The 26793-nt window shown below is 38.5% G+C and overlaps 1 protein-coding gene across 18 annotated transcripts in view; it reads left to right on the top strand.

Annotated features, from left to right (window-relative positions):
* The window catches only part of CTNND2 (catenin delta 2), a 650551-nt gene that overhangs the window by 314206 nt on the left and 309552 nt on the right, over window positions 1-26793 (top strand). For all 18 annotated transcript variants that reach the window (XM_071804478.1, XM_071804466.1, XM_071804465.1 and 15 more), the window contains 2 exons: window positions 17032-17066; window positions 17515-17631. In XM_071804478.1, the coding sequence (XP_071660579.1) occupies window positions 17032-17066; window positions 17515-17631 (152 nt within the window). The remainder of the gene's footprint in view (window positions 1-17031; window positions 17067-17514; window positions 17632-26793) is intronic.

Raw genomic sequence — 26793 nt, 5'->3', positions numbered from 1 at the left:
GTAGTCCAAGAGTGCCATCCTGCTGGTAGCATCCCCGTATTCTAACGGCAAGTGCAGTTTTGTGCATTGACTCCTTATGATGTATAGCTACATACGGATGTTGACAGGCACAGATAGAACTTCAGCTTCAGCCAGGGGCAAATCGGACAGGTGGAATTTGAAAACTTTGCAAACTCTTCAAATGGGTGATGGGGAAGCGTGCTGCTTCCCTGCGTGCTGAGGGGCATGTGTGGAGGAGCCAAGAGCTGCGCCAGACCCAGGCTGGGTAGTCAACGGCCACAGTGAGGGACACCCTGTTGGGCTGAGGGTAGCTATGGCCCTAGTACCTTTCAACTCTACTTCAGCTTTTATTTTCAGTGGCTCTAGAGAAGAGCTAAAGTAGCAAAATTTACGGAAAGGACAAGACATGGTTAAGTTTTAGTTTTCAGATCTGCATGGTACCTAATACTAATGCATGTGGTATTTTCACTCAGCTGCCTTTCCCTTGAATTAACAGAGAGACAGGATAGATGTGCTGCGCGCAAACAACTGAAGGACACTTCTTAGTTTCCTATAGTCTGACAAGAAGGTCCAGAACAGCAGTTTGGATGTAAAGGATATTGGACTTGGGAACTTCAGTGAGAGTAGTTATGAATACATAAATAAATGTATGGTTTTCAAATGCAAGACCTCATTGCGACTTCATTTTGAGCACCAAACTTATTAGATTTGGATCTGACTCACTGAAAAGGAATCATAGAATAGTTTGGGTTGGAAGGGACGTTCAAAGGCCATCTAGTCCAACCCCTTGCAATGAGAAGGGACATCTTCAACTAGATCAGGTTGCTCAGAGCCCCGTCCAGCCCCAGGGATGGGGCATCTACGACATCTCTGGGCAGAAAGCCCCTAGCATGAGTTTCTGTATTTCATTATGTGCCACTTCTGCCTCAAGTATGTAACTTCTCTTAAATTTACTAGTAACTGTATTTGATTCTGAAGTTAGGTACGTAGCTGATTTTGTTTAAATGTTTTTGTATGCATTGCTTTAGAGGAGTCTTAGGAAATACATATTGAAATTACTGTTGCTGTGCTTAAACTGTATTCTACATAGTTCTATACATAATAGTTCACAATTTCAGAGTTGATACTTAATGGACAATAAAAGGCTATTAAATAAAAATCTTAGATAAACATTATTTTTGTCAAGGATATTGATTTATTGTTTGGGGTTTCCTTTTTAAGTAGGCACTGTTTAAATGCTTCTGTAGTTTGGTTCAGGATAACAAAGATCTTGGCCATGATTGCACTGACAGCTGTGGATCCAGTAATCCATTTGTATAAAAATCTAAGTATTACTCACAACCTTAAATCTGTAAATTGGTAAAATGGTAGACTAGAATTTAACCCTGGAAGACAGAGAAAGAGAGGAAAAGTTGTTTATGACTGCAATATTTATAATGTTAAATTAATTTTAAATATGATTCACACTGTGATGTGTGGAGCGACGGCAGCTTCAGAAATATTTAAAAAAACAACAACAACAAACCCTATTAGGTACTGACTGGGCTGTATTCTAGTCTTACAGAATTATTCAGATACTTTTCCTCCTGAAAATATGTGTAGAACTTGCTACACAGATTTGGTAATTTGTAGAGAAGGTAGTTCTGTGCTAGGTTTAATAGCTGGTGACTTCCACAGCCAGAGAGTGGCTGGCCAGTAGAGTAGCTCCTGGTACATGTGACATGAGTGTGTGTTGACCCTTGCTAGTGGATTTTCCTGAGAAGATGGGAGGAGTTCTGGTAAGGAAGCCACTATTATTTGGCACTCCAGTGAAGAGCGTTCTACCCACATTCAGTTTGTCACTGAACAGGGCAGAAGTGGAAATGCATTGAATTAAGTGTGATAGGCTCAGGAAAGTATTTGCAGTAGTGTGGTATCTGTGCTGTGGTCACCCTTCGCTGATGGCTCCACTTTGCTGACTGAGGAGCCCACTGTTGCAGTTCTCTGGCTCAGCTCTCGTCTGCGAGATGTGATGAAATGCTGCCGCAGAGAAGGTATGACACTTTTCTGCTGGGTGACTGGTGGAGAACAGGGATCTCTCCATTCCCCCAGTGGTGACTTGTTAGATCCTCATACTCCCCAGAAGCACATAATTACGAGAGCGTCAAAATAGCTCTTGTGGATCTTCTCTGTAGTTCTGCCTTTGTTTGATTCAAACTTACTTCTCTGTATAGCAGGCGTGTGTATAAACCCAAATTAGTCACATGCTTCCATGTATCTCTTGCTGTCAGCAAGGCCATGGAATAAAGCTATATCACAATTAATTCCTTCTGATACGTAATGACTTTTTCCACGCGAGACAGAGATGGTTAGATGACAAATAACAGTGTATGCTGCAAGAAGATCTTTCTTTTGAAAGATGTTTGCATAATGTATGATTTTGCTTTTGTTCTGATACAGTATGTAAAGATGCAGACTCATACACTTTACAGTGAGTCTGACAGTGAAAATTGGGCCAGGTAAGATGCAAAATAGGATCAGGGCAACTGGGGACATGGAGGGAAAGAAGGGTGAATCCAGGGCAGGTATAATCCACATCATGGTAGGTCATGGCTTTCTATGGACTCATTTTCAAGTGGTCAGTGCTTTAATAAAAACATAGGGCAGATGTCATTCATTCATTTGTGTAAACAGATAAGCCTGAGCCCGGTGGAAGAAAGTGAAAACTACATTGTATGGTTAGTAACCTCCATGAAGTGGAATTTGCCACACATGGTAACTATGTCAAGTGCCCTGTAGCAAGTAATAGACTGACAGAGAATGATTTTCTTTTTTTCTTAACAAAAGTTTTAGGTTATTCTTTTGTCTAATATAAACTTATGAATGCCTTGAAGAAAAAAGGGGAAGGTGGCCATCTTCTGTCAGTTAGCCATATACTTTAGATAATTCCTTGTTTGTTCTTGGCAGGTTGTTCTTCTGCAGCCGTGAGTAAGGTTGCCCTATCTGTCACATGCATACCTTGTGTCAGAGCTCTAAAGAGTGAATTGCAGTAGGCTTGTTGTCAAGTTTCAGTTGCTTTTCAGGTGATGCCACATATATCTTGTTGCCCTCTGCTGAAGGGAAAATTGAGACAATCCCTTCCTTTCAAATACATGGCTGAAAATGTAGTTCAACTCTGAGAAGATGGTATCGTGAGCAGCTGTTTCTGCTATCTGAGTCATTCCAGGTTATATTTTCGCAGTTTAGAAGTAAAAATAGGGGTTACGTTTTCCTTCTTTTTCCTCTCTGAAATGTAGCTTCAGACTGGATTTTAAATGCAGCCAAGCTTCTTACACAAAGTGTCCTGCTTAGGAGGACACCAACAGCAATGTTGAATACGCTGTACAAGCCAGAACAAGTCACCTGTTTTTTTCAAGCTGCATTGGCTCTAATTTTATAGAAGTTAAATTTATGTGTCTAATGTAAGTACAGACATGCTCAAAACATATCTGCTTCATATATTTGGAATCAAACTACCTAATAAATCATCATTTTTAATGTCATGTTTTATGGGCAATGTCACTTGCATAGTAATCTGCCTTCCTCAACTCCTACTGATATAAGTAAAATCTGAACTGCTTAGGAAGAAATTAAAGGATCCATGAATTATTTGAGATAAATTTATTTCTTCACTGGATAAATAGTGCTTGGGATTTCAGTGTGCTCAGTCTTGTCACAGGTTCTGTTAATGCTTTTTTAATCAGCCAAAAATGGGAGGAGGAAAAGAAGGAAAAAAAAAAAGAAAAGGATGTAAAAAGCCCCAAACAACTCATGTTAAAGGTTTTCAGAAAGGTAGCACTTCTAGTACAGGTGCGGTTGGCAGCAAAATTGCAGCTCTGTTAGAAGAGCCTGTTGTTTTGGTTTGGGGTGGACAAGAATGATTGAGGCACCATTTGTACAGACATCATCAGCTGTAGGAGAGTTTTCCTCATGTAGATTTACTGGGAAATCCTTCTTGATCCTTCTCCCCTAGTACTAGCAATGTGTTTCTGGATTCCCCCTAGTGCCAGGTCAGCTTGCCTGTTGACAAGACTGATGAGGGTGCTGAGGTCACACTGAGATCACACTGAGGTCACCTCTTGTCACAGTGTCCCCAGCTCTGTGCTCTGCAGCTACCTGACACTGACCTGGCACACAGAGGACTCAGTTTGTGATGGAACTGTACCTGTATTCTTGTGTAAGCTATTTTTTTTTTAATTATATATTAACTATTCAAAACACTTCTGGTATTGTAAAGCTGACTTTGTAGTGTACATGAGTCTTGAGGATACAGTTTTTTCTTGTAATATGGAACCATTAAAGGTGTTTTGGGCTCACAGTGCTGCAGAGGAATGTGATTTCAAATTTAATCTGTTAGTGGTGAAAACAAGGACTTAAGGAAAAACAGGACAGAGAACTTTTATCCACTATTAGTGTGCGTCACCTAAACTCCATGTGCAATTTGCCTAATAGTATCTGGGGTTAGATACCAGTCTTCGTAAATAGCTACAAGATACTGATATGATGATAATTAAAATGTTGACTTTTGTAAATAAGTATATTAGGGAATCATTTGAATGTTTATAATTGTCAATTTTTATTTCAGGGTCGTAAATATATATATATTTATATAACATTTGGTATAAAGATTCATACTAAGACATGATTCTTAGGTACTGAAATGGGTCTATGGGTGCTATGTCTATGTACCTATATGTGTGTATACATATAAGTATTCGTAGATGAAGAGCTGCTTTCTCTGAGACTAGAGGTGTTTCTTTTCCTTGAAGCCCGGAATAAGGAAGATACTAACTTCTATTTGTCATCTTGGAAGATTAACATGTGCTGGAACATGTGTGAATACTATGGTGATTATGGAAACAAATAGCTACACTTCTAAACCAGCTTTGTGTCTATTCTTTGATGCTCTGTGTTTTTTTTTTTTTCCCCTTTCAATTACAGACAGTGTTTCCATGTTGAGTAAAAAATTAATAAATATTCTGGACCAAATAGTGTTTTAACTTCGTTTATGCATGTAGTGGTAATTATAGTAAACCTTGGTTTCTTCAGTGTCTCTCCATTTGACTATCCATTTCAATGAATTGTTTTGAACAAGTAATATTCTAGCATCCTAGAGAGGGATTTGCATAGGTGATTGTTGTGGTTTAACCCCAGCTGGCAACTTGGACCACACAGCCATACTCACTCACCCCCTCCACCACTTTTCCCCAGGTGGGATGGGGGAGACAATTGAAAGGGAAGGGAGAAACTTGGAGGTTGAGATAAGAACAGTTTAATAGGACAGAAAAATATAATAATAAATAAATAAAGGAGTAATTAGGTGATGCACAATGAAATAGCTTACAAATCATTCTGGTCCTGTACAATTGACCTGGAAGAGTGAAGACCTGGACAGCAGTTTGCTTTCAAACACGGTTGTGCTGAACAGCCATTCCTAGGAAAGACAATGCCCCAGTCCCAAACAGTTGATCGTGGAAGGAGAGAGAGCAAAAAGCAGAACTGGGAAAAATAGCTCTGACTGTATCAAGAGTATAATGCTAATGGTGGGAAATATCTCAGCTTGCATGTTGATCTGAGCGCTGTCCTGTTATGTTCCCGCCCAGCCTCTATGTGCACCTGCAGCTGGAATGTTTAAAAAATCCTTGGTCTCTCTGGCAACAGCCAAAACATCAATGAGTCCTCATTCTCCGTACCAACTTTTCATACCAACTCCAAAACACAGCGTAGCTACCGAGGAGAAAAAAAAAAAAAAATTCATTGTATTAAAAAGAGAAGAGACGAACTACTATGAAAAAAATTAACTTGATCCCAACAAAACTAGCGCATTGACCAAGAACTTTATTTTCCTATGGCTCAGGAACCTTTTCAGCAAAACAAAGGAATTTTTAAAAACTGTGTCTGCTGATGTAAAGCTCAGCTAGTTACTTGAGATCTGTGTTTCATTTCCCCTGTCTATTTTTTCAGCAAAGTCAGCAGAGAAAATTGGTGGTTTTATTTAATCTAATACAGTTTAACATTTTTCTGCATAATTATAGTCTTTCCCAGAAGTACTAGATGGACCCTTGAGGAGAAAGAAGATCAGTGCCCTGTCTTAACACTCAAAAGTGTCTGATGGTTTAACCCAAGCTAGCAATTCAAAACCATGATAGCTACTTGCTCACTCCCCCATCACCCCCAAAGAGGGGAGAAAATTGAAAGGGAAAGGGAGAAACTTGTGGACTGAGATAAGTACAGTTTAATAAAATAACAAAATATTAGTAATACACCACTACTACTAATATATAGAAAATGGAAAATAGAATATAAAAGATACTCTATGTAATTCCTCGTGAACTCTGTCCACACTGAGCAGCCAGTCCCTGAAGAGAGAGAGCACCTTGTTTCTGAACAGTCGATCCCAGGGCAAGAGGGAAAAAGGCAGAAAGGAGCAGAGGCCTCTGCAAAATGGCAGGATGGCAAAAGGCTGAACTAAAAGAACTCCTGACTGGAGCTTATCTGAAACAGCAGAACCAGAATGGGTGTCCATCTCCTTCTTTGTCCTCCTAGCCAGAAAAACTGACTCTCCTTAAACACGGAACCTGATGCGAATGACATGGAATGCACTTATAGATCAGTCTGGATGTCAGTCAGGATCTGCCCCATCTATGCCTCCCTTCTCAGCTGCCTCACACCTGTGGACAGAGTGCTCAAAACCACCCTTGATTCCCAGACAACAACTAAGATAACAACAGTAAGCTCTTACATTTTCTTTGTTCCAACTCAAAGACACTGGAAAATTCTTGAAGAAAAGCTTTAACTCTGTCACGGGGTGTTATTTTCTTGTTCCCAAACTAAATCCAAACAACTGTGCTAGCTGTGAAAAAGTAAGGTTTCTAGCTGCATGAAGAAAATTAACTTGCTTTCAGTCAAACCAGCACAAAGTGTTACAATTTTTCTAATTTAAAATGCTCTGAAGACTGCAATAGGTAGAATTTGGTTTTATCAAGCAAACCATCTTGGCAGTTGAACTATTCTATTAAGACATTCTGAGATATGACCTCAGTACTACTATAAGTATAGAATAACTAATCTCTTAAATTTTGACAAGTGATAAAAGAATATAGCTAAGCATCCTGTGGTTTTTTTGAATGCAACATGAGAACTAGTAATATTTGCAAAGTATATCAGGGCCAGATTTGCATCAGAAAATTTTGTGATAATTATAACAAGTAGCTTTCACTGCTCGTCAAGCTTACTGTCCACTTTGGTCTTCCTCGTTTGTGGAGAGAAGGATGGCCTTTTAGCAGCTTAAAGGAACAGGAATATGGAAATTCAGGGGTATGCTTCTGTTTTTCATGAATATTAGTGGGATTGCCCAAAACAGGAGTGAGAGAGCCAAAATACAGCAAGGTTTAGGAAACAAATATGCTGTTCAGCTCTAACAAAATCAGCTGTGCGATAATGAGTGCAGACAAGGAATTTGGTACTTGTTTTGATGTGCAGATGGTAAGCAATAGATAGGTTATGGAAAAGCCAAACAGGAGAAAATAGTGCTAGGTAGAACTTCCAAGATCAACTGAGCACTTTTTTTGTCTGATTTTCAGTCTAATTCTTACTACTAGTGCAGCCCTGTGGTCCATGTGGCTGGCAAACCTCAAAGTACAAATCAGTGCATACATTGCTGAAGTTATCTTGTGAAATTTTAACTCAGTATTCAAACTTGTAGATTATGTACATACACCGAGATTAAAAGATTCGATATTTAACTATTGTTTTCTGGATGTGGAGTATATTTAAGTAGAAACAAAACTTCAAATTATTGTTTCTGTTGTTGGGTAACTTTCACAATTTTTTTGTGTTATAATATTCTGCTAAGAATAAAGGTTATTTCAAATATTATTATTTTCATTATTACTTGTATGATATCTGGAAGGTAATTTTCTTCAAGCTTCTACAAACATATTCTTTAGGAATATTCTCTTCAATACCTACATACTATTTTTAAAAATAGAATTCTAGGATTATAATGTATTTCTTACATATGTCTTTACCAAATGTCTGACTTACGAGGCTGGTTTTGCATGCATAGGGTCTCCTGTGTTGTATTTCTTTAGTCACTGGTAGGCAACGAATAATGGAATAAACATTATTTTCCAAGGGAACTGATTCTTATTTTCCCCTTTGAGTCCTAGTGGTGGAAAAAGTCAGAACAAAAAGACTGTGTGCTTACAGCAAAGCTTCAAATCTGTCTGAAGGTTACATTTATTTTCTGTCAGCTTGCATTAATATAATTTTAGTCATTTTCAGTAATGAATGTGTGATTAAAGGTTATCCATATAGCTAACTAGCTGTTATTACCATGTGCCATTTTAGTTACTTGGATAATTTGTCAACTTTGTATACAAACAGACAGTTTACAAATAAGAATTTTCACTCCTACAGTTAAAATAATAAATCAATAACAATTGTTCAGGGGTTGATCCAGCTGCTTATCACCAACCTAATAGGCTAAATTACCTTTACATTCATCCAGCATTTTAGGTTAGACAGTAGTTCTCTGCTGCCTTTACATTCCTCCACTGAAATGTAAATTTAAGACTCACCATTTCTTGCATATGTGATTGTTGGTACTGCCTGCTTCTAGAAAAAATGAGTTTCTCCATTGCTGGGTGTTTCTGATGATACAAGGTGTTGATTTATGGAGTTGAGTGCGTGCTACTTCAGTTAACAACCACCAGGTTGCCAGCATCGCAGATTATTTCAAATACAGAACTGGAAGGACCATTGTGGGATGCAGTCCAGTTCCTCAAAGCTGAAACTAACACCAACTCTTTATTATAAACTTATTAAGCTGCCTTCTAAGAGGATGTATAGTTTGCCACCTTAAGTTTGATGGGAATGGCTGCTTCCATTATGTTTTAATACCTTTTTAAAATTTGCAGCAAGAATTTCAACGACCAATTTGAAGGTGTTTGTTCTTGTCCCACCTGTATGCCTCCTCTCATTATTTCTTTTTCTCCTGTGTAACCTTGTTACATTCTAGATGCTGGTTGTGCTCCCTTCTCACGTTTCAGTTGTCTCACTTAAGCTAACCAAACTCTTCTAGCCTTATCTTTCATCAGTTTTTATTTTCTCTCTTTGAAAATGAGAATTAACACTTTTGAGGGTGCCAGAGCACTGGAACAGGCTGCCGAGATTGGTTGTGAAGTCTCCTTCTCTGGAGATATTCAAAACCCTCCTGGATACATTCCTGTGCAATCTACTCTGGGTGAACCTGCTTTAGGAGGTGGGTTGGGCTAGATGATCTACAGAGGTCCCTTCCAACCCCAACCACTCTGGGATTCTGTGAAATTCTGAACAGCAGAATACTGGAAGAGCATCCTGCCTGTCTTCCTACAACATTATGTCCAGGACAGTACTATGAAGTTAGCCCAGCTTTAAGTGGGTACTAGACCAAATGATACCCAGGGGTCATTCCAACCTAAATTATTCTATGATTATTCCTTCTTTGCCTTAACATAAAATATTTTTTTCAACACATCTATTAAACTTGGCTTTTTAAATGTACACCTTAAAATGTTTACTTAATCTTCCTTTCAAAAGGATCAACAAAGTATTTTCTGCTCCCTGCAAAATCTTCTCGTGTTTCATGGTAATGTTTCATGTTCACACTTCTGGTGGAGAATACAGAAATGAAAGGCAACATTTGAAGTGGAGGTGACTACCATGCAGTCTGTTCTTTGTCAAAATTTAGACCATATATTAACAGTAAGATTATCCTTTGTTATTTACAGGAGACTTCAGCCGCTGTGTTGGCACAGTGGGAGTTTGCTTCTAGCCCAAGCAGCTATGAGCAGGCACAAGCTGCGGGAAAGTAAATAGCAAAGTGAATAGCTAAGAGAAGGAAGAAACATTCTGGCTGTGTTTTCTGCTGTAGGAGGGGAGAGGGAAAGGGGAAGGGAAGGGAAGGGAAGGGAAGGGAAGGGAAGGGAAGGGAAGGGAAGGGAAGGGAAGGGAAGGGAAGGGAAGGGAAGGGAAGGGAAGGGAAGGGAAGGGAAGGGAAGGAAAGGAAAGGAAAGGAAAGGAAAGGAAAGGAAAGGAAAGGAAAGGAAAGGAAAGGAAAGGAAAGGAAAGGAAAGGAAAGGAAAGGAAAGGAAAGGAAAGAGGAAAGGCTGTTTACATGGAAGGAGGTGAAGGTGAAGAGTCCTGGAGGGCTAGGTTTCTTGAAAAGAGCTGAGTGAAGCTAATGTGAAGAGGCTGTAGGAGAGAGAAACTGGGAAGGCCTGTGATGCACGATTTCATGCAGTGACAGGCCGTGTGTGTGTGTTGAGATGTTTTCTGTGTGGAATGCACTTTCTTCAAGGTAGGGGCTGCCTGTCTGTGTCATTTCCCTGTGGAAGTGCTGAGCTCGAAATGAAAAGCTAGAGAAAAACACTTCTGTATTAGTTATCAAGAACATCACAGAACAAACATTGTAGCTGAAACAGTCATGCAGAAGTATGGTCACATGTAAAATAATTTACTTAAAATTTTGGTCAGCATGAAGTTCTTGACTTAACCTACATATTAACTCTTGTGCAGAAGGGGTATCCATGTGCAGTTTGTAATTTGAAGATGAGGAGCATCATGCTCCTAGTGGGGTTTTGCCTGCTGTAGCAGTTAGCTCTCCTAGGAGGAAATACTGCAGCATCTTCCCATACAGAAGTGAGTTTCCTCAAAGAAATTGAATTTATATTGTACTGCATTTTTTAATAAATTAATTTTCTGGTACCAAGTCCAGATCAAAAAAGGTGCTGAAAAAGTGTGTTGCAAAGCTTATTTTTAGATGACTGTTTCCATATGTTCATGGTTTGTGTTGAGTTCTTGTGTTGTTTTCAATACAGGATTGAGGATTCTTAGGATAGAGAATAGCCTGATGGTTACACTCAACTTAGATATTGGTTTGATTTCTCAGAGATGAGTTAATATAGAATTGTGTATATTTCTATCACATTGTGCACAAGTGCTTTAGTAGCAAGGTAAGGTAAGAAGAGAGAGAGAAGAAACCAAGCTTCCTTTTATCTTTCAGGGTGTCGTTTTGTTTGTTCGTTTGTTTTAAGCAATGCAACCATTACCGTATTTTGTGTGCAATGCTGTCTGTTAGGTGTGCTTGAAGAATATAGTTTTATGGCTACTGATAGACTGCTTTGCGATTTAGGCAGCAAACTGCTCAGACACCTCAAGACAGAGATGATTGTACCTCTCCACTATTGCATTTCTCTAATTCATAATTTCTAATTTATTTCATGAGCACTTAAATTCCTTCTAAATATTATTTTAGATACTTGTTTGGCTTGGATCAGATCCAGATATCACTGTTGGGGCTGAAGAAATAGGATAATGCACTTCTGTCTAAGCTGGTGTGCTGTGGAGACACGGTAAAATTTTAAATATGCTCCTGTTGAGAGAGTTCAGTTTTGGAGGTCAGCTCCTTTCTCAAATAAAAATAGGTTTGAACCAAGCAGGAAGAACTAAGACTATTACCTTAGCAGAAATCCAACCTCGAGCTAGTTCCTTCTCTTTGAAAAGCATCATCCCCTCTCTTAATCAATTAATAAAGAGAAATTACACAATGAAGTAATTTTGTTTGATTTTAGCTTCTCTAAATGAGAACATAAGTGTGGTTGTATTGATTCAGAGTTAGCATCTATCTAACACGGCATCCTGTCTGGGCTATATAGAGGCCAGAAATGGACATCAAGAGAAAAGCGAGAACAGGGCAGTCATATAATACTTGTTTTCCTAATGCTATCATTGTTTCCAAGTTTAAAGGTAAATACAATATAGCAAGTATTTACATGTGTTGCCCTGTAAATTCTTTGCCTTGGAATATTAGAGCTTCACAAGCTTCCACTGTGAAAGGATTCTCTGTCTTCACTGTCTCACCAGTAACTGTCTGCAGAACTGAAACTAAAGGAAACTGGTTGGCATTGCAAGCTAAGGAGTGAGTGTTTTGTTTCCAGGTGCCTATGTTCAATTAAAACTTCAGTAGATGTTTTCTGGGGAGGTGGCATGTGTGAAATGAATTCAGCAACTTACAAGTAAAAAATGACAGTTATTCTAACTGATACTCTTCTTGACCATTTCTGGCGTGAAGGCCCAAAACTACACGGAAATGGACTGTATTACACTTTCTCCATTAAATAGCGAAAGAAGTCAGGTCTCACATTAGGCCATGTAATGTCTAAAACTAAACCCAAGTGATACTGCAAGTACAGCTGTGACCAGGCAATCTGCAAAATGTGTGCTTTGGGGTGAGGGTTTGGTCTGAGTTGTGTTTGCTGCAATGTTGTCCCTGCTACCAGGGCCATGGGCACACTCCCAGCTTCTAGGAGTTCAGATGAGTCCAAGGTGCCTTTGCTGCTCCCCAGCACCTTCCCTGAAAGCAAATCCGTGAATGGGAATGCTGTCTGAGGATGTCTCAGGCAACTTGAGCCAAAGTGCTCAACAGTCTTGCCCACCTGTGGGTTACCTCCCATGGGGCTTCTGGTTACTTTTGTAGAAATATGGCTTGTGAGCACAGTCCAGGAAAGCAGTATTTTGGTGTCACTTCGAGGTCTCACTTGTATGCTACCAGAACTGGTTCTGGGTCCTGTAAATTGTGCTAAGAGGTATTTGATGGTCATAAATAGCTCACCTTGTTCTGCTGGTGCTGGCTGTTGTGAGACAGTTAGGTCATCTCCACAGAGCACTCTGGTCACGCTGGGTTCCTATCAAGTGTGTCATGCAGAGGACACCCACTTCTTGTTTAGCTTCACTTGAGATACAAGAAAAAAAAATAAAATGAAGGCTTCCAAAGACCGATTTGTTGCTTGTTTATAGATACACCATATCTCAGACTGGGATTTTTCTGCTCATGCCTGAAGAAGGGATGAACTTGATGTAAATAGATTGCTGGTAACAGTCAGACATCCTTTGCTCCCTGTAAAAACTTGGCATTTTTGCAGCGCTTTGTGCTTCTGACCTTTCCACTCTGTGCAGAGACACGTAGAGCTGCCCCAGTGCACTACTCATGTGATGTTCCCCAAAACGAGCTCCCTGCAGCGTGCTGGGCTCAGGCTTCTTTCCTCCTTCTTGTGTACAAGGCCACACGGGAAAGGTTTCTTGCTACTTCGATGCTTTCATTACATGTGTGCAGAAATGGAAACATGTGAGTTCAGCTGGAATCAAGATGATGGCTCTGTGGATGTGTACTTTGCTCATTCTTGCCTAGGGAGGTAAAACAACTTTTACTGAAATATTTCGTTCCATAGGGGGTTATTAAAGGTGAAGTTTTAGGCACTGTGTAGTGCATCTTACAGAAGCTTCAGTAGCTTCAAGATGAACATCCAGAACCAAACATATGGCAATGCTCTTTTCATTATTTATTATTTATTTTTATTTTTTTATTATTTGCTTGTTTTTTAGCATTTTCTTTTAATTCTTAAGTTGTTCTACGTCCCCAGGATTTTCCTTCAATAAATCAAATTTTCTAAATACAGTTTAAGTATAGAAGGATGAAAGTTTTGTATACTTGAAAGGTGACATAAGATTCTTTATTTCACTCAAATAAATTAAGTAGAATGGCTGTCTTATTTGTACTAGAACATTTGAAGTAGATATAGGATGCAATGACTACCAATAATGAGAGAAGAATACAGTAATAAATCATAAATGTTGTTCTGGTTTTGGGTTAAGGGAGGTAATGATTATACCTGCCTGAGTTCTTAGCTCATAAATAGTTTTTGCTGCTATTTTCTAATACTATACTAATGTAATTCTGGTTAAAACTCTCTCTTTTCTCCTCAAACTCTAAGTTTGGTGTAGGTTTCAATAGTTCAGAACTTATCAATAAAGTGTTTTATTGGTCAACTTTCTTGGTCAAAGTTGGTAGTTTGCAAACTTACATAATGAAGCATAGGCATATGCAGAAAAGTTGTTGATAATGAATTTAAAACCTTTTCTTTAGAAAAAATATAAAGCAGAAAGCTTTATTTTGCTGAACATGATGAAAAATTAATTCAGAGGAGTAGTTCTGTTAATTTTTTTTTTGCCTTTTCATGCATCTGGTGTGATTATGCAGTCAATCGTACTGATCTGTCATGAAGCTAGAAAACACCTAAAAGAAAAACATGGAAAGAAAGCACTTTTATTCACACAAGTAGATTTGGCACAGTTGTGTGACAGCCTAAAGGCTCCCTGCACAGACAAGTCTGGTTGCTTCAGTCAGGAATCCTTTTCAGGCCAAAAGAAAGAAAAGCTATATTAAAAAAAAAAAAAAAAAGGGGGGGGGGGGGGGGGAGAGGGTGTGTGTGCAAAAAAAAAGGCAGAGTATCTAAATTTAAACTGTCAAATTCTAATAAGATTTTTCCATGGAAAGCATTAAACCCTTTATGTGTTTGTCTGCAAGACTGAGGTATTGGTTTGTATCACAACTATGATGTGCAAATATAATGGACTGTTGAAAAGCTAAAGAGCATGCATTTAACTAAAGAAAACAGCAGTCTCTTCATACCAGAATATACTGAAGTCCTTGTAGGAGCAAATACACTTTTAAAATAATATCACAGAATCATATATTCATTTAGGTTGGAAAAGACCCTTAAGATCATCAAGTTTAACCATTAACACTGTCAAGTCCACCACTAAACCGCATCTACACATTTTTTAAACACCTTCAGGTATGGTGACTCAACCACTTCCCTGGGCAGCCTGTTCCATATCCCATATGTGGAATAAGAAGGTAGCATTAGGATAAAAATTTTGATGGTGAATCTCTTGCCTTCACTATAAAAATCACAGTAATTATTAAAAGACCACTACAACAGTTGTGAGGAGAAGCCCGACTAAAACTGGAAAAGTCAAAATACGGTCAAAATTTATTGCAATCCTTTTTTAGAAATTCCCATCTAAGATTTCTTAAGACTAATATATTGAAGTGTTTCTGTGGAAGTCAGAGCAGCTATATTAGGAATCACTACTAATCAGCCACTAGTGATTCATTTAATACTCTTTGTGCTATGCCAACAGTGAACTTCTACATTTTATACAAATTTACTGCTGAAAAAGGGTTAAGCTGGAATTCCTGGAAATGATAATTCACACTTTATGCACAGACCTGATTGTCTTTTCTCACTGATCTGGATGAGGAGGCGCAGTTTCTTACATCAGTGTGTTCTTTCCAGCAACATTTAGTAATTCATTCTACCAGCAAGATTTCCGCCTGAGATATTACATTTTTTTTCTGTTCTTTGAGGTGGTATATCATACAGAAACCTGTGTACTGGAAGAGAGAGACTGTAGAGTGGGAAGTAATATATTGTTTATTATGGATTATGTGAATTCCAGAAAGGATGGTTGTTCTCAAGTCCCACTGTGTCAGGTGAAACTGCAGTTTAGTGATTTTGAAAATCAGGCAAAAGGAATTTCAAATCAGAAAAAGGACTATTTCAAAAAGAGCCAGTGTCCCTAGTCACCACCCACTAAGGTTCCATTTGAAAAGGTAATTTAAATAAATTATTTTCTTCCAGTTTAGCGCTTTGTCTTTATTATTTGCCAGAGGACTCTGGCTATGTTTATATTCAATATTATTAACTTGGGTGGACTTGAATACAAGCATTTTAGTTGAGTGTCTCATTGAAGGACTAGCTGCTTAATATGTGAAATCTTACTACAGTGAGTCAATGTCAACCACAGATGGCAGGTATTTTGAAATTAATGATGATGTATAGATTTGAATATGTCAGGTTAACAGTTTTGATGCCAGCTAGAAATTAAAAGTTGTCCTTACAAAACTGTTTATATGTAAATGAAGCAATCATCCTTTTTTAACACTATCAAATCTGATAAATAATTAAACCAAGTTATTTTCCTGTAAAAAGAGACCTCCAAAAAGAAGCATTTCATTCGATTTACACTATTCTTGTTCAGAACATAGATACTAGGAACTATACTCACATATTCATTACAGATCCAGCATCTGTTGGGAAAAGGAAAAATAATTCAAGATTCAAAATCCACTTACTCATTAAAAAGAGCATTTATTCTCAATATCAGAAATAAACAAATGCATAGTTTTAAAAGTAAATATTTCTGTCATTTCTTTAACTGATAGATGCAACAGATGATTTTATTCTCCCTAATATCTTTTAAAAATATACAGAAAAATGTTTAAATCATTACTATAATAATCAGTTCACTGTTATCAAAATAATTATTATTACTGAGTAACTTTAATCTTCTTTGTATCCTTGACGTGTGAGAAAGACCTATATTGCAGCATAAAGAGATCACATCTTGGAGTAAAGTGTACTGCTTGCCTAACTGAATACATCATTCATTTTATCATTCTTTTGAATGTATCGTTCATTTTATAGAAAAAAACCCTACCTAACCTATCCTCTAGTGTGCATGGTTATTATTTTAAAATGGATATCTTCCATTACTTAAGTGCTTGTAAATGGCAGCAGAAACACATCTAAATTTACTCTCTTGTGTAGGCCAATTGAATTAACTTGGCTGCACATTTAAATAATATAAAAATGCACATAATGATCGATAGAAGCAGGAATCATACTCGTGATTTCTTTTAGAAATCTCATGTAACTGTTCACTTGAGAATGTGATTTGTAACTTTATCTATAAACATAGAAAACCAGACAAATAGAAGGATCAAAACCAGTTGCAAAACCTTTTTGGGTTTTTTTTTTTTTTTTTTTTTTTTAAATAATGTAACTTGTATATCAAGACTAAGAGGAGAGTTTCTATATGTATGCTTTAAAGTACTTAATTAAGAAGTGAAGATGCTTCCCTGCTGCTGAATGAGTGATGGGCAAGTCATTAATTTAAAATCTGTGTGAAATAGTACTTCATATATTTTAAGTATGTTATTTATTCTTAAGTCAGCTGCTTTATTCTCAAATCAGTTCCTTCAGAATAGGTTTAGATCTCAATATTGATAGCACACTACTGAATAATTTCATTAAAAAATAACACTTTTTTTTTTTCTCTTTCCAGTTCAACAGAAGAGCAGTTTCACTGGCAAACACAAGGTAATGCACTTATCTAAGACACATGTATTATGTATATTTTCTCCTAGAATGATCATATTTCCTAAACAAGATAGGAAAACAACATACATTATGTAATATTTTTTTTTTTCATTGCTAGTACATAAAAACCATACTTAAAAACTGGCAAAACTTGGCAAAAATTGTTAGGGTTGTCAAAAAGAACACCTAGATTACTGTAGAGTTTTGAGAGGGGGCATTGCCAAATGTGTCTTTGATTTTTTTGGGGAGATTAATCTAAGGCCACTCTTTCACAGGATGAGATTTTCAATATGGCCAGCCTCCTCTGAATATGTGATCTTGGTGTGTTCTCCTTCCCTTCATCAGCTGTGAATGCCTAGTCACATGTAACAGGTTTTACCATTTGTCTTATAACTGGCTTTACCTTTTGCCTTTCTTTTACATTTTTATGTGTCTAATTTTATTACAGATGGTCAGAAGGATATAGAAGATGAGCTCACCACTGGTCTGGAGCTGGTGGACTCCTGCATTAGATCACTGCAGGAATCAGGGATACTCGATCCACAGGATTATTCAGCCAGTGAAAGTAAGTTGCTAGAAATGTGTTTGCCAGAACACAGATGTATTTGTAACTTTCCATGCTTTAAAACTGAATGCATTTCCTATTATGTTTTTCTTGTTTTTTTTCTGTTATTGGCAGAAGACAGTGTAGTTCGGAGAAGGCAAATTGCCTCATTGCCTTTGGAAGTTTAATATTTTGTTTTGTTTGTAATGGAGAAAAAAAAAAAAAAAAAAAAAAAAAAAAAAAAAAAAAAAAAAAAAAAAAAAAAAAAAAAAAAAAAAAAAAAAAAAAAAAAAAAAAAATCAGCCTACAAAAAGAAAACCCAACAACAAGAAGAAAACAGCCCCCTTCCTCCCCTCTCAACCCCAAACAAACAAAACCAACAGTAGCTTTGGAGTATATTTTGAGGACAGTAGTGTGCAGTTGTAGTATTGCTGTACTGTACTATAAGGTCATGTCAGCATCATTGCTACAAAAGTAACTTCCAAACAGCACTTTTTCAGTACACAAAAGTAATAGAAAGACATGTAGCTTGGGGCTGTAATTTTCGTGGCTCATTTTAACTAGTTGGCCAGGAAGCTGGCACTCCTTAAGACTAGAATTTTCAAATAGACAGACAGAAATAGTTCAGTGAGCTTTTGGAAGACGATGCAGAGAGCGGGAGCTGTAGCAAGAAAGCTGGAGTCTTTTCTCAAAGGTTGGTGATGTTGTAGCCCTACTGTTTGCAGAAGTGTGTTCTGGTAGGACCAGCCGTTGGAAAAGTGAATCAAGAACAACTGACAGCAAAAGTGAATGATGTGTCGCTCAATGTGTTTGTAGAGCAGATTTCTGCAAATGCACGTGCTCATGAGTCACATACACTGAGACAAAGTTTTCAAATGGGTTAACAGGTCTGTTATCAGATGTAGCACTAGATATTGAAAAAGCAGGTTAAATCTCTATTTTCCTTTCCTTTTTCTCAGTCTCCTATCTGAAACTTTGTTCTCCTCTGCCACAATATATACCCACTTCCACTTCTCTCCTAGGGCTGCTTCTGACACTACCTTGGCCCTTCAGTTTTTCTATTATTCTTCTACATCTCTTTCCCTCTGCTCAGTTGAGCCATTTTTGTCTTTTTCAATTTCCTGCTGCCCCGTACCCTCTGACTGAGTCACATCTTTCAAGGTGGTTGCTCAAAGTCTGTTTCCTCAAAACCAAGGGGGATGATCTCCCTTTCCTCTGGAAAGGCTAATGGAATGTGACAGCCACCTTCTGCAAAGCGTCTCTAGCAGTGGTGAAATGTCATCATTTCAGGTGAAAGCAAGGCACTGCAAGGCTGAATGCAGAATTCTAATGTATCAGAACATTTTTCATTCTTTTAAAATAGAATGTGGAGTAAAATTGATAGCTGACAATCCTGGGGCAGTAGAAAATTTTTCACTTTGTATATGCATGAGATTTCCGGGCCGTCAGTGTCACTAACATGTTTGTTAGAGTGTTGCTTTATCTAATCTTTGATTGGGACATGATGCAACAATGTAAGCCTTTATTTGCCATGTTTTTTTCCCCTTACATTTATTTCTTCATTTAAAGGGGAGGAGAAACATATTAAATGGCTACCATGATAAGGATTGCCTTCATACTGTGATTCCATAGAAAAATGAAAATGATTAGATGGCAAAAGAGGAGAGTGGGGACAGGAAGAGGCTAGCTTGAATGGGAATCTGGTAGAAACTGGATTAAGAGATGGAGCCTAAGAAAACAATGTTAGGGAAAGATGGAGGCTGAAGAGAAGTCTGAATATGTGAAGAAAACTAAAGCAAATTTAGACACAAATAGGAAGGAGAATAAGGAATGTGGGCAAATGGAAAACAGTGATGAAGAAGAAGAGCAATAGAGAGTGATTGTGTGGAGAACCAGCAGGGAAGGAACTGAGATTTGTTGAAGCAGGAGGTCAGGTCAGAAAATTGAAAGCTGAATTTGCTTGGTTAGATGGTTTATTCTTGGGACTGGGAGACGCAAAGAGAGGAAACAACAGGGTGATGAGAAAGACATTTGAGAAGGGAAATACTGATGAAGTTATGGACAGGACAACAGCTGTCCCTAAGAAATGTACGTTTGGAGAGAAGAGGCAAGTGCTTCTGCTCACAAGGGAGCAGGCTTCCCCACAGAGCTGCAAGCTTGTTTTTTTCATTGTCAGGAAATTTTGTGAAGCCTTCTGGCTCAGTGCTCTGTACTCCTCTGCTCCAGACCCACCGCATAATGAAACTAGATTGCTATTTGTTATGTATGGTTTTAATTAAGAATCAAATATATACGCCAAAGCTAACAGTTGCAGCTCTGCTAACCACTCATAAATTGAATTAGGGTGTCAAATACTGGATTTTCTTTTTGGTTTTGAGGATCTTTTTTCAATGTAGAATAAAATATCACTAACACATCAGACAGTTAACATGTTACTGTGTTTGCAAAGTCAAAAGTACCGAAGTCAAGGCTGTCTGTACAACATAACTTGACTTTCTTGTTACTGTATTATAGAAGAATTATTATCATGCCCTGTTTTGTACATTTTATGTCCATACCTCATTTACCTCAAAGGGAAGGCTCAGATCACACAGCATACTGAAGGGAGATTTCATCTGGAGTGCTTCTGACTTCTCTAAGCAATGAGTAGAATATACACGCTAAACGAAAACAAAACTCTCATATTTCACAGTTCAATTTTGCACTTAATATTGAATTGTATCCCTCCTTCATGTCCTAAAGTTCTGATGATATAGCTGTGAGACATTCTAGGTATCTTCTACTGATACCTAGTTTTAGGTTTTCCCTGTTAGTTCACAGGTGTGCTGAGAACAAACATCTGTAACTGGACACTGTGGAAGTAAAGTCTCAAACATATGAAGCATAATATAAAAGGAAGTTTTAAACTCACTCTGAAGTGTCTCACACACATCATTTTTATTTCTTAGACACTTTCTGCTCATAATTCCTTTAGTCTACAAATAGGAAGTAAGAGCTATATAAATGTCTCACTTTACAGGTATTATAAATACCATTATTTGTGATATGTTTGAAGAAAACATTGAGTGTCACAGAATAATCCACCAGGGTGCCGTATTTTTTTTCTTTTTCTTGGACATTTCTCAAGGAAGGCCTGATGTCCTGCAGTAAAAAAGACAGTGGCCACAGAACTCTGATTAGTTTTGCATTGTATGCGCTGCCCATAAGTCAAGAAGTGAGGGGGAGAGCAATGATTCAGAAAAGGCAGCTTGGGCTTGCGTCTGCTAACTTTTGAGCTCTTGATTGTACAATTTTAGTTATCTTTACTTCTACAGTTTGAATGCATTGCTGTATTTTATATAACAAGGCTGACTCTGACAAGAGTATTTCTAGCTTGCCGCAGCAGTGCTAGTCTGGTTGAGGCAGATTTTTAAAATCATCATATGAAAGCCTGTCCAGGGCCGTGACCACAGCTTCTTTTTTCTGAACTGTGTGTGTCTAGTCTAATGAGTTCATCTGTCAGTAGCTCTGCCTTTGTAGAGGATTAGTGTGTCTGTAGTCAGAATCTTTACGATTCAGTTTCACGCACTCTGATTTTCTCAGAATTAGTTTTAAAAAGTCATCACATAGCGGGCGGCTGTTACAACACTCTCAATACCAAACATGACTTTGCATGTGCTATTTCTTTAGTAGCAAATAAAAGCCCTGAAGAAAGGCTAATGGGACAAGTCACATGCAAGGGGCTTACACAGGAGGGATTCTGTATTGCTAATAGAGATACTCACTAATTATCCTTACTGAATGTGAATCAGCAAATAAAAACATACGTAGCTACTGTTTTATTAATATCATGCTTTTATTAATTTAGGGGAGCTTTTATTAACCTAGGGGAATGCAAGCAGAGCAATCACTTTTATAAACTAATAATTATCAGACAAAGACAAGCAGATTCCTAACTGCTAAATTCTCTCATACAAGTTTTGTGGGGTTGTGCTGACCATGGGACAAGGCTATATTCATCTGAGGACAGCTCTTACACTGTGTCCCATCTCTTTCTTCTGTTCCAAATCAGTATAAATTGGCTTCCCAAAATTAATGTGCTTTCAATTATAAACAAAAAAACAAACAAAAAAAGTAAGGAAACTTCTAGAATTACACCAGAAGCTGCAGCTGAGTTAAGACCTGAACCTGTATCTCTGTGTTCCAGCTACCTATACTACAGTGATTTCTCTTTATCTTTACATAACTATAGATCTGTCACCACTCCCCTTTACATCAAATGTGATCTGACATAGTTTTTGTGGAGTCAAAGTAGAATTCAGCCTGTCTTAAGTGTTTGTGGGGATGTCATCAGCAGAATGATGGTGGTCCATGCATACCCACAGAACCAGAAGGTGGGCAGGTACAGGCTGCTGCTGGTGGCAGTGGCCATGAGTTCCAGTGTGTCCCAAGGACCATCCTGGCCCCTCAGCATGGCTCTGAGGGCACTCAATCTGTCCTCCTCCCTGCTGTGCATCTCTGTAACACGCAGCATGGCAGCCTGGAGCTGAATGCAGAGCTGGCTGCTCCTCTCTGAAACTCTTTCTTCCTTCCACCATTGTCTCTCTCTAATGGTAACTCAAAAATACTTCTTTTGCACAAATGAAGACAGATAACTCTTGCTTTAAATAGGATCAGGGGAAAGACCAGACATGTGAGAGCCAAGCTAATTGCATATAAGACACTGAAGATGAGTCATGGGAGAGGGACAGCGATGCGCAGTAAGTGTAGGACCTGAAATCACTGGGGAAGGAAATGTGTAGGAGAGCGTAATTTAGATCAGGACAGAGATAGTACTAGGGATGTTTCAGACAGACCTAAGACACGGAGTACTGAAAAGTGACTGTAGGTTAGGAAGGTATTTTCATGGCAGAATTAATGAATTAGTGGGGGGAGATGTGAACAAAAACAAAAACAAAAACAAATATTTTGCAAGGGATGAGGATGTATTGTGGAGACCAAAAATTAATATTTCAAAATAGAAAGCTTGGAAAGACGGGGAATGAAGGAAATGGGACACTTTTTTCCTTCCCTTCCCATCACTGAACCGTTTCAAAATCACAAAACTACTTCAGATTAATTCCATTTGTTACCTAGTCAGTACTCCTCATTTTGTGTTTTGTTTTGTTTTCTTCCTTTCTTTTCCCCCATTACATGTAAGAACAATTGAAAAGGTAGAAAGCTTCAAGGAAAGGAGGAAAGTAAACACAGATATACAACTCTCTGAGTGAAGAAGGGTGATTGCTGAGAGCGCTTGTCATTAAGACTTGATATGATCACAGTCTGGCCTGCAGATAAGTGGGAAAGGTCCTGATGAACTGCCCACAGCCCCCAGAGGTCCTGGAGGCCTCATTGAGGACCAAACTACCTTTTCCTGCCAATGTTTGGAAATCTGCATTTTACAGATGGGTAGTGTAAGAGTGAGATAACTGTGGAAAGAGAGGAATATATGGGTACTGTATTTCTTTCCCTCCTACTAGTACCCCTGTTCCCTTACCCCTGTGGATGCCACATCAGAAGACTGATATGATACTAGCATCAAAACCATTTCTGAGCTCATTAGCCAAAGCTCATTGAATCCTTCCAGAATACATTGAATCCTTACAGGCTACAGTGGTGGAGACAGGCAACAGTTACTCCCTCTGTCTTGGCATTATCAAAATGAGGGTTAGACGGACTGCTGAGATTACTGAGCAAATCCATTGGCACTTCCTTCATAACTTAAACCACAGACTCAAATGTCTGCTAATCCAGAAGTTTCTGATTTTAATTTAAGGTATCTATACTTAAATCTTTCATACTATTTCCTTTGCTTCAGTCCCCACAAGATGAGCATAAGACTGGTCTTAAAAGGATTATGGTGTTGAAGTTTCTAACTCAAATGGAATCATTCCACTATTTTTCACTTGCTTAATCACTTCATGTGGCAACCTTCCTTCTTTGCTCTCTAAATATATACCACAGACTGCAGCCACAGAGTTCTTGTTGACATGGATGGGAAAACCTTTTGGATGAGTCTTCCAATTGTCTGATATTTTTTAAAATGCTACATTTTAAATTCAATTTTAAAAATAAGTGGTTTATATTGGAATTGGAGTTTTTCCCACCTGACCTTGCCAGTACTCCAGACATTTTTTTTTCCCAAAATTTTCTGAATATATTTTTATTTTTATGATCCTGTTGTCCTGGTGCTCAGGATTAATTACAAAATTAAGCACAGTGATAGGAGATAAATGCAATGTAGATTAAATGACACTGCCTTCTTGGTTAATGCCCTTTCAGAGTGCACTTCACTGAGGCTACATGTTGACAGATATGCAGGCAGTTAAGGGTGTCTTAGTCCTTCTGGGGAAGAAAATGCCTGGCTCACCACTGAGGACTCAATCCCACAATATATTAACTCTTTAAGTCACTTGAAATTATTGGCCCCAAATACAGCACAAATGGGTAGTAGTACCTTTTAGATGTTGATTTTTTTCCTGTGAATAATGACTTATGTTGCAAGAACAGATTATTTTTATCACATGAAATTATATAAAGCAGTTGTATTAGGCAGATGTGGTTTTCACTTAAGTAACCTGTCTAGTTCTGAGGCTAAAAAGATGGGGTAAGTTCTTATTTTATTATCTTAATTTGGTTTTGTTTCAGCAATTTTTTACAATAAGAGAGATCCTCCTCACTCAGCGTGAAAGCAGATGCCCAGTTTGAAAAAGCACTCTTTGTTCAACCTTTATGATTTTCATCCTTTATCAGCTGCTTTATTCATAGATACTGAAAGTGGTTTGAAACAAAAAGGCACTATTTACACTATTAGTGTGTAAAAGGATGTGTGTTTATGTGTTTTCCATCCCATAGCTCTTGCTTTGTGAAATTGCCACCTGTCAGATGGCTGACGTGCTCAATGAGATGAAATTTGGCATCAGTGAACCTCACAATTTGTTGATAGATGAAGTTATTTCCATTTCATTATCTGCTCTGAGAGCCGGGGCAATCCAGCTGAGTCATTCTTTGTGCACACAAAGGCAGCGCTCTCCTGGGATCTGCTGGTAAACATACACACTAATAAAATCATGTGCTCTTTGAGTAAGTTTCAGAACTGAAAAACACCTAGGAAGCATGTGTGCCCCTCTTTCATTTTAGGTTTGGAATCTTCAGAGGAGAAGTGGCAGAAGTGCAAACCACGGGTCACACCACTTTTCCTTCTGCTGCATTACTGCAAAGCTGGTAGTTGTCTGACTCAATAGTTCTTAGCTCCAGATAAATCTCTCAGAGTATGACATCTGAGAATATTTTGATTTATTGATGAAACTTCTGTCAGCATTGTAATAATACTCAGGGCAAATATATATGGTTGGGCATTTTGGATGCCTCTCCCTATTCCATCCATCTTTTACAATACAGGCCTTTTCAATACTTTGTCTTCAAAAGTTTGGGGTTTCAAAGTCATCTTTGCCCAGTTTCTAATGGGGTAAATCTCCTGAAAGGTGAACACCTTTTGTTAAAGGGTGGTCTCATGGTAATTTGTTCTGTGTTCTCACAGAGAAAGTTGTACAGAAATTGTCTCAACTACGGGTGAAGTTCAGTTTTTTAAAGCAGTTGTTAAACACTTAGATGTCTGAGAAATGGGTATAAGATGTTGTTTCCTTTATCCACCTCCCCTTATTTGCCCTAATCACACTAAATGTGAGCATGAACTCATTACCACGTCATTTAACATTGCAGTAGCCACTGGCTGTTAGCAAACACCAAGACCTCTTCCAGGGTAGTCCTCAGCAGAAGATTAATGTCTTAACAAAATAGCTAACCATGTAAAGTTTATGTAGATTCATCACTAGACTCTGCTAAGACATTAAGATTTGAGAATATGAAGCAGGCTCTAGTGCTGACCAGAGAGCCAACTCGTATATCTCAGTATCAGTGTTAACAGCCAGTGCTGCCTCAGGAGATGCTTCATCAGCATCCTGAGCTTGGGCTTCATTCCTTTCATCCTCTGTCAGAGGCAGAGTTCAAAGGTCTTGAGAATGGCATCAGATGAAAAGATGTAGCTCAAACACTGTCATTCAGTACTCCATAACCTCTGCTCTTATCATGGTATCAGGATGGTAAGGACCAGGTAAAACAGTTAAGTCTTTGCTGTTGACATGTCGCATCCTATTAAATTCATGGCAGTCTTCTCACTTTAAGGGTGTGAGTGAAGTTTTTAGTTTCCATTCTCTTCCCTTATGCAGGCAGGAGGAGACACTGCTAAGAGTCAAAGTTAGGAGCAGAGCCACAGTATGGGCTCTCACCATTGGGATTCTTGTCAGGCTTTGGTATCTACTTCACCAGCCATAGTCTACTGTGGCTTTCTGACAATGTAGTGTTAGGGTCTGCAGCTTGGGTCCCACTGATCTTGTTCTGCTTTGTTTTGCTCCCTGTCTTCAAGTTCATGATTGGTTGTTTACAAGCAGTAGGCCTGGTGAAGGCTGAAGGAACTATCGCCACTCAGGAAAGCAGCTTCTGCTTTCCCTTGTTCCTCAGCATGGCACAGGAGTTGCTGTAGGCACCCTACTGCACTGGGTTTCAATCGCCTGAATTCTTCTGTGGCCATGCTGTAGATTGAAAGGCGTCTGGAGGGTGTTTATAGGCTTCTTGGGGAGAAAGCATTAGAAGCCACTTGCAGAAGTGCTGTTCAAAACGCAGTGGTCCACTGCATGCCCCTCCTAGTGACCTAAACTGCTCAGGCTGCCTCTTGCATTTTATCTTCTCTGGTAGGAATCTCCAGCCGGAGACACTGAACGCCACCTTAGTATCTCTCCCTAGTCCTTTCTTTTCCTGTGCTCTCTTGCCTTTTCTTGCTGTCCCATCTTTCCCTAAATTACCCATTACTGTCCTTATGTCTGTTGCTTCCCTTCTTGTTTCAATTCCATCTTGTCTTTTTCCAGTTCCTCTAACTTTTCTGTTCTCACATGTCATGAAATGAAACCTCTGTGTCTTGTCCCCCAAACAGATGATGATTCATTCTCAGATTAAAAAAAATAAAAAGAATTAAAAAAAAATCAAAACATTTTCCGTGTAAAAATGGCCTTACCGTCCTCACTTTTTACATGCTTAGGTAACTTCAAGTGAATCCACATTGCTCATTTCTGTGGCATGTTGGGAGTCCAAAGATAACACTATGACAAC

This window comes from Patagioenas fasciata, chromosome 2 (assembly GCF_037038585.1).
Source record: "Patagioenas fasciata isolate bPatFas1 chromosome 2, bPatFas1.hap1, whole genome shotgun sequence".
Lineage (NCBI taxonomy): Eukaryota > Metazoa > Chordata > Aves > Columbiformes > Columbidae > Patagioenas > Patagioenas fasciata.
This window is presented reverse-complemented; position numbering and strand designations above follow the sequence as displayed.